The sequence below is a fragment of the Rhinopithecus bieti genome, unplaced genomic scaffold, assembly GCF_001698545.2.
Source record: "Rhinopithecus bieti isolate Rb0 unplaced genomic scaffold, ASM169854v2 scaffold_19861, whole genome shotgun sequence".
Taxonomy (NCBI): Eukaryota; Metazoa; Chordata; class Mammalia; order Primates; family Cercopithecidae; genus Rhinopithecus; species Rhinopithecus bieti.
Window position 1 is genome coordinate 1,333,891 of NW_016809659.1, and position 9,067 is coordinate 1,342,957.

The 9,067-nt window shown below is 35.3% G+C and overlaps 1 protein-coding gene across 8 annotated transcripts in view; it reads left to right on the forward strand.

The window, feature by feature from the left end:
- HDAC9 (histone deacetylase 9) overlaps positions 1-9,067 on the forward strand; it is a 941,976-nt gene that overhangs the window by 774,297 nt on the left and 158,612 nt on the right. For all 8 annotated transcript variants that reach the window (XM_017890061.1, XM_017890068.1, XM_017890066.1 and 5 more), the window contains 2 exons: positions 5,551-5,670; positions 5,984-6,081. In XM_017890061.1, the coding sequence (XP_017745550.1) occupies positions 5,551-5,670; positions 5,984-6,081 (218 nt within the window). The remainder of the gene's footprint in view (positions 1-5,550; positions 5,671-5,983; positions 6,082-9,067) is intronic.

Consider the following 9,067-nt stretch of genomic DNA (forward strand, 5'->3'; position numbering starts at 1 on the left):
AATGCTGTTGCTTTGGTAACCAATTGGCCACTTCCCCTGGTTAGCAATCATGTTGCTTGTTGTGCAACAGTGGTATTATTAAAACAAGTCCGCATGTCACTGTTACTGAAAAGATCTCCAATCTCAGATGCCAGTTTGGGATGATTCTCTAAAGGAACCCTGAGTGATTAAAAGTCAGAAGCATTAGATTAGTCTCTCATTTTAACATGATGAATTCTTATGCAATAAAATTATAATTTGTTTAACAAATGGTTTATTTAAAAGCAGATGACACTTGGCATATTGTCCACAGTATATTTATGAATAATGAGCTGGAGATCTGCCCCGTACAAAAAGGACCAACCCAGGAAAGGGCGAAAGAGAAGTGAATGGTGATTTATGAGCCCCGTTTTCGGTTTGCCTCCAGTTCACGAGGAGGTGTAATAGGTTGTCTGACAAAGCATAGACAGGAAATGAACCCTGGCATCCAAACCGAACCTGGGACATCTGAACTTAATTAATTTTTGCAGGTGATAAAAGATTTAAAGGCAAAATATGCTAAAGGTTTTTTTTGAAGTGCAAGCCTTAATAGTCTAAATCTTGTTCATATCTGCACTCATAATTAAATCTTATTGGAAGTCATGGCCTCGCCCTCCAGCCTTCGAATTCAGTTAAGCAGGCACACCAAAGGGTTGAGAGAGCACAAACAAAGCCATGTGAAGAAATGCTTAGTTAAGTTAAAACGAAGATAAAAGAAATGGAAGAACGACACCCATTTGTTGTGCTTCGTTGGAATGGGTGTTTTTCACACACTATATTGAAACATTCCTGGAAGCACTTCAGAGAGAAGAATATTGAAACCCGACTATCCGTGTATTTTCCAAATATGCCTAAGTCTCAATGTCAGTCATAGTTCACCATTAGAGAAATGTGTTGAAGGCCTAGATATACTATAGCAGCAAGATGTTACAATTTTACAAAAATCAAGACATCAGTACCCATTTTCTCATTCATATGCAAAATGACAGTGAAATTAATTAATAATTGCCATTCTGCATAATTTGTAAGATATTAAATTTTAAAAAATAGTATGTTCCTTGTTCTGTAAGTTCTATGCCAGGAAGATAAGCCAGAAACTTAAGAAAAGCAGACAAAGAGCAAAGATTGTGGGGAAAGAATTTTTCTAAGCTTTCTAAATTTGTCAAAATTATGTAAGAAGGTGATTGGTCAACTGCTTGTCCTATCCTTAAGGATCTTTTAGTGTTTACTTTCTAAATAATCTCCTCTGCTGCCATTTTAAGGTTGTAGGAAGATAGTCAAAAACTGTTAGGAGTCCCCTTTGAAAACACATTTGTGATATCTAGACTTAAAAGTAGTGAATTGTACAAGAGACTTGAAAGCTAAAATGCCTCCCTGTGGTAAATGGCTACTTTGTACTTCAGAGGATTTATATGTAAAATTTTGTTTTTGTACAGTAATACAGTATAGGAAGGAAAGACTGCTGGAAAAATCTGATACGATTTATAAAATAAGTTACCTGGTAGCTCCAAGGAGTTTCCTGTAAGCTTCCTGGCCTTTGATTATGTATTTGCTCCATTATCCAATCAGAAAGGATACTGATTTCCCAACAGGCTGTAGTAGACGAGAAGTTTTTGTTTCAGATTCTCTAAATATAAGGAGTTCTGTCCAAAGGGTTACCTCTGAGATCACCACCAGCCCACATATTCTTACTTTCAAGTCTTCCAAATTCTGCAGCTGCAGGGCTACTTTGAGGAAATTCCTGTTTCTTCCAGTTGCTGAGAAGGAAGTTTTAAAGTGCCACGTGGCCTTGAGACATCCGTTCTCCCTGGCTGACAGGTCTATTCTGCAAGTTAGCAATGAAAAAGCCAATAGATGGCTTTTCAATAGCCAAAATAAAGAACAACAAAAAAGTTATTCCTGCAAATCCAAAGTCATTAATGTTAGCTGGGGGGTGTGAACTAAATCCACAAATTATAGCGCCAATAGATGGCAAAGGTACTCCTTTGTCCAGCAGTTTCAGCATTTTTATATGCTTAGTAAATACAGAGCTAGAGTTCTAATTTGCTGCTACTTTGGGTCACAGCCAAATTCAGCAGTGTTGAGTATTTTAGGCAAGAATGATTCTAGTTGATCTGTGGAGCTCATTTATTCCATTTTCCTTTCTGAGGCGGATCCCAAACATATTCAGATGGGTGTGGAGAGGGAGCAGGTGTACTTGCTTTTCAACTTGCAAGAGACTGGCCATTGTGTTTAGGGGACTAACTTGTCCTACAAGTAAGACTGTATGACTCAGGTAGCTTTTAGGTAACGTGACTTTTAGTTTGACAATAGCACTTTTTAAGCTGTCTTTGTAAAAGGAAAGTTAATTCAAATGTCCTTAGATTTGGGGAAATTGTGTTGTTGATCAAGTTCATTTAGATCTTTATTACAAGTCCCTAAACTAAATAACTAGGAGTGATAACATTAGCTGGTAGAATATATGATTTATTCAAAGTTACTCAAAGTTATTTTAACATAATAGTGAAAATATACAGGTTCTAAATCCTTATACAGCATCAATGTTTGCAGTATGCTTTTTAACCAGTAAAATATTTAAATGATTTTTCAGCATTTCCCCACATATCTTAGATACAAGGTCTATTTTGGGGCTTTTAATGTTTCATTTTGTTTCATTTCTATAGTAATTTCTCACAATCACCAATAATTTTCTTATCTTAGTTTATTATATATGTGCTGCCATGCAGAAACAAGCTTTAGATCACACCTGACCAATGAGTATTTTGTATGAATATTTTACAGCAAGGAAAACGAACAAAAAAATATATTATTATTTTTTCTTTTTTTCTTGAGACAGAGTTTCACTCTCGTTGCCCAGGTTAGAGTGCAATGGCATGATCTTAGCTCACCGCAACCTCCACCTCCTGGGTTCAAGTGATTGTCCTGCCTCAACCTCCCGAGTAGCTGGGATTACAGGCATGTGCTACCACAGCCAGCTAATTTTTGTATTTTTAGTAGAGACAGGGTTTCTCCATGTTGGTCAGGCTGGTCTCGAACTCCCAACCTCAGGTGATCTGCCCATCTCGGCCTCCCAAAGTGCTGGGATTACAGGCATGAGCCACCATGCCCAGCCTTAAAAAAATGATATTCTTAAGACTATACTGTAAGTTGTTCCCCCAGACAAAAGACATAATTGAATTTAACCTTTATCACTAAATATTTGGTGGATATGAATACAGAATCAAGAATTGCGCATATTAGAATGGATTTATGTAGTTTGATAATAATGTCTGTTGAAAATCTTATTATGCTGTGAACAGGATTTTATTTGTTACTCAGAAATTTATGCACTAGTAAGTACCCAACACAGTTTTCAAGAACAATTTTATATCTGAGAGAACCTATCATTTTATATGTGATTATTTTAAGTAAACATTTACAGTGTCCCCAGAGAAACAAAAGTAATCAAAACAATATTTTTCTGCTGTTCAAGTTGTGGATGCACTTATACTCGGACCAAATGTGTCTTAGAACTGACTAAAATTACTATTGTATAGGGGAAATACAAATATTCCCTTAATGTTGTTTTTCAAAATATTTTATTTGTCCATTTTCTAGATATCCAGTAATAAACACAAAAGACATTGTGGCTTTAATTTTTTCACCCTTGTTTGCATAAAGGAAAATAGTTTTATCTCCTCCTTCCTCTCCTTGGGATATTCAGAAATCCAGGAATTAATACAATTTGACTAAGTTATTTTTTTTCCTGATGATGTATGTCTTTAGCTGAAACAACTTTCTGGGATAATGTGTATCTGCCCCAACATTATGATTTCTTAATTTTGGATATGTGTACCATTCAAAGAGGGGAAAGGATTATTGTATGTCTATGCCGTGGATGGCAAGATCAATGCAGGTTTTCAGAATTCACCAAAAGGAGGCGATGATAGTGTCTAGTGAAGGAGTACTGGGCTGGAGATTGGCATGAAGACAGGTCATATAAACCTCCTAAGGAGCAATAATGACTGACAACCCACCTCACAGGTTTGCCAAGAGGATCAAAGATATTATGAATGTAAGTTTCAGTTAACTGTATAATCGTTAAGAGTTTGGCCTTTGGAATAGGAAGTAGATTCAAGACCCAGTCGTGCAACTTATTACCTGTATAATCTTAGTAACTGAAACTCTCTGAGCCTCAGTTTACTTATTAAATAATCCATACCAGATATTTATATAGTGCCTGACTAAAAACTGTAGGAATCGTTGTTGAAAATAGTGTGATTCTATATCTTACTAATATAAAGTAAGTATATAGTTACAAGTTTTTACAACTTTCAAATAACAGAACCAGAAACTATGTATGTTTAAAGTATAGCAATAATATTCTATTGAATGCAAATACATAAATTATCCACTTTTGGAGTGGCACATTATTTTTGTTCAGAAGATATTACGAAGCATATTAAGGTTTTTTTTTTTTTGCACTTGAGGTATTTCAGTGAAGATATTTAAAATAATGCTATTAGTTCTATTGACTTACCTTTCTTATATCAATTCTGGCATGTATCTGTATCATAAAACAGTGAGAAAAAAGAACTGTCAAGTTTTATATCAAGCTATTTTTTTTTTCTTTTGAATGGGAAAGAGGACTGGTGTAGGGAAAGGAAAAAAGAGCAGGAAGGAGGCTGTAAAGAAAGTCATTATATAATATTTAAATTAGGCAGATTGCACAAGATTGCATAAAACCCCATGCCATCTTTCTGCTTTGGCCCAAATGATTTAAGAGCTAACAAGCTCATGCTCCTGTGTCTTCGACTCTTGCGTTACCATTTTATCAAAATGAAGTATGAAGTTTTTTTGCATCTGGCTTCTCTTTTGAAGTGATTCTAACTGCGGAGGGATTGCTGACTGAACTGAACGCTTCAAGAAAGCCAATTTATTCAGCTGGTTGCAAAGCCTTTGACCTTAATGGTGGGACTTGGCAAATCAATGCATACACGTATGTTTAGTGTTCTGTCAAGAATTGCGAAAATGCTCTGTAAGCCATAGATCCTTCTGCAAAATACTAGTTTGTAGTTTAGTTTAAACATTAGTCTTTTTTTCAGAGGCCAATGAGGCTAGTTAATTAAGCCTGAGGGGTTATGAACTGTTGGCAGTTAATAAGTCATAAAATTCCTCCATAAAACAGGATGCAAGATTCCATCACTGAAGCAAAGAGTACAAAGAGCCGGTGTATAAATATCTAATTGTACCAAAGGACTGGGCTTTCTCAATGACTGCTCATCTGGAGTCTCCAGGGCATGCTTGCTGTGGTTTCCTGATTTTTAGAAGCCAGTTTAAAAAATGAGTGCATTAAAGGGTAATTTGCCTGAAAGTTCAGGAAGTAAAGGGGGTGGTGTGGAAGCAGGCTGAATAGAAAGAAAAGAGGAACGTAGTGAGAAGACAGAAAATGAGAAAGAAAGTGGAGTAGAAAGGGAACTAGAAATCAGAAAGGTTGTCTCCACGCAAAGTTAGACATGACTGTATTTGTCGTCTGTTTTCATTTCCCCGTAGGATGTTCACCATGGAAACGGTACCCAGCAGGCCTTTTATGCTGACCCCAGCATCCTGTACATTTCACTCCATCGCTATGATGAAGGGAACTTTTTCCCTGGCAGTGGAGCCCCAAATGAGGTTCGGTTTATTTCTTTAGAGCCCCACTTTTATTTGTATCTTTCAGGTAATTGCATTGCATGATTACCCCTAATTTTCTTGTCCTTTGCTGGTGTTTTAAATTACACGAGATTACTGAATTGTCCCATGGGACCAAAAACCAGTGCAGAACAAGTGCATAACCCAGAGCACTGTTCATCAGGGAAGGTTGGGCTGATTTGATGTGTTGTTTGATGTGTATTTCACGAGCTCCCCTGTCCTTGTTTTCCTCTCTTCTTGCTTTCTTCCATTTGCCCTCTTCTCTGCCCACCGTGGTGTGTCTTTCTCTTCCCAGGTTGGAACAGGCCTTGGAGAAGGGTACAATATAAATATTGCCTGGACAGGTGGCCTTGATCCTCCCATGGGAGATGTTGAGTACCTTGAAGCATTCAGGTTGGTACCTCTTTCTCTCTGACAGTGGCAAATTGGAAAATAAATGTCCATTGAAATAACACCAAATATGAAAGAGAAATGTAAATGTAATTAAGGTAGATTATCGCTCAAAGCCACATAGGAATATGTGTAAGAAGAAAAGATATATCAAGACCTGTTTTTAATTATACAGGTATATTGGCCAATGGCCCATTTTCTCCCTTCCCTCCCAAATAAGGAGAAAAAAAAGATTTATTTTTAAATAGTTCTGTCTGGAAAATTCTGCCTATTATAACATATGATGTGCTTTTTACAGTAGACATTAGCGTATTCATTGCCCTGAGAAGTTCTTCATTACCTATTTAATTTTGTTGACCAAGCATTTCTCAAACTTCATTGGACTACAGGATCTCTTTTTTACACAGCACCATTTAGCATTCCTAGTTCTGAGGAGCTCACTCATTTTGATGACATTGGCCAAGGCAATCTCATTTGATGGTATGGTAAATGACTTTTGTATAGTTTTCCTTTCACATGAAAACATTAACTAATTAATTAGTTGTTTCCAGTTTCTCTGGAACAAAATCTACAAAATGTAACATTAAATACAATGTATTCACATTGCGTTGTGCTTTTGTCTAAGCAAATAACTAAATATTAATATAAATAAGAAAAATCAAATTAAAAGCTTTTCTTTGAGAGAATTTTAAAAATGAGCATTTCTTCTCTGGAATTTAGAAAATACTAGTTTGTAGTTTAAACATTAGTCTTTTTTCAGATGTCAATGAGTCTAGTTAATTAAATCTGAGGAGCCTCCCTTGCAAGATTTTTGGAAGAGGTTTTAGCCTGTTGGTAATGCATAATTTCTTGAATTTTCTGTTTAGTTGAAAGCAAAACAACCACATAAAAAAAACCTTACAGGTGTTCATAGTTTTGAAATTTGCCATTTGCAAGTTCCCATGAAGAAAATCCTACTGATACCCTACATTTGAAACTTACGGAAATAATGGGGAAATTTTTTAATTAATGAAATTTTGGTGGGCTTCTGTTGTCCTGTGTGTCACGCATACTTCGTTGTCTCATTTGAAGTTCATTTCTCATGAGAAAGCAGGTCCAGGAAAATGATAGAAAATAGCTATTTTAAAATATATTTAAAATAAATATGTTTGGCTTGGCATTCAAGATACAAAGGAAAATTCTACCCACATTCTGAAATGTGTATTTTGGGAAAAAATATACACAAAGATATCCACAATGTAGAAAAAATGACTGAAATAAATTTTTCTACTGTAATCTTGGGTTGATCGTGAAGACATTTTGCTTTAATTATGAGCAAAATAAAAAATTATGTGAAAAAAATAGAAGTTTTAATGTTATGAATTCTCTTTTTCAACATCACACATACTATTACATTTGCAAATTTCACAAACATTATTAATATCTTGTAGGAACTTTAACAGGGTAATAGATTTCATTTTTATATCACATATGAATTTATTTGTCTGTCTCCCAAGTTAACCTGGTAACTTGCACGATATACATTAAATTCACATTAAATACACATTAAATTCTCAACCTTACTATTTCATATAATCGTATCCATTATCTTTGATGCAGAATTCATAGATTTTTAAAATCATTATAGTTCTATTTGGGGTACTATAGCTTTACATAAAAATAAATCATGTATGCACAGCAATGAAAGGCAACTTCTATTTTGTGCCTTTGTTTTCCCATCACAAAGTGAGTGGTAGATGAGATTTTTTTCTAAAGAATCTCTTTGAACACAACCATTTCATCAAATAATGTAAAAGCAGATATTAAGTGCACATATTGTTTTGTGATTTAAATGGTAAATGAATGACATACTCCTGAATGGGGTTGACTATTCTCAAGAATGGCACCTTTTCTTTGCCTGGAAGGTCGACACTTTATATTAGCAAAACTTTTCAAAGCTTCCCAGTGTATCTCCATTACTTGAGTTTAATTAGAGAAGTGACATTATTTAGCTAGGCTGCAGAAATGTAAATTTCTAGCTTTCAATGTCGATATTTATTTAAGAACCAGATTTAATTTATAAGAATCCTGCCACTTTTGAACTATGGCATGTCTGCTATTCATCATTTATGACTGGAAGTACTTGTGAATTTGTTATGGCTAAGTAAGCCATTCATTTCAAAAACTGGCATTGAACACATATTATATGCCAGGCACTGTGGTAAGCACTTGGAATTCAGAACTGTTGTTACTTTCAGGGATCATAATATAAGTCATACTTATTGTTCTAGAGAACAGAAGCGCTCAGAGCAGATAAAGTGATTAACTCGTCCTGAATGGTTTCAGGAAAGGTTTCATCAAGTATTGTTCAACCTTTGCTTCTAAAGATAAGTGGGAACGTTCAAGGGGTAAAAAGGAATTCGAGTCAGGGGGTATTCATACTGACTGGGCAGAGAGAGTGAACTGTGAAATGCATGGAGCAGTGAAATGATCTTTCTCTATTGGCTCAAGGACATCAGGGTGGGATTGGTAGAAAGAAAATGAATCATACTTTGTAAACTCTTAGGCAGGCAAAGGATAGCCCAATAATATATGTATATACTCCTTTGTCAATTTGGGCTTAGTTAGATGACTGCCAAATAATTTTTAGTGCAGTATTATTTTCTAAGCTTATCCTTAATAAACTTCTTGTTTCCTAGTATTGAACCAGAAGATCTTTCTGGCATCTGTGTGTGGGTGCAGGAAATGGAGGTGGGGGAAAGAGTAAATGGTGTTTTTTTCTTTTCTCTTAGTTTTTAATTGTTTCTGGACTCTTATAAGTATCTTTTGGAAAGTCTCTCTCCCTGTGAAGCTACATTTATAGTGGGATATAAGATGGCTGCTTATTTTACTATCTAGAATTTGTCACATATATTGCCTTCGTGGTTTCTATTATGTACTTTTTCTATAGCAAAAAAAGAAATCATAGACAAACCAAAGATTTCATGTAAAGCTTTAAATATAATTTAAA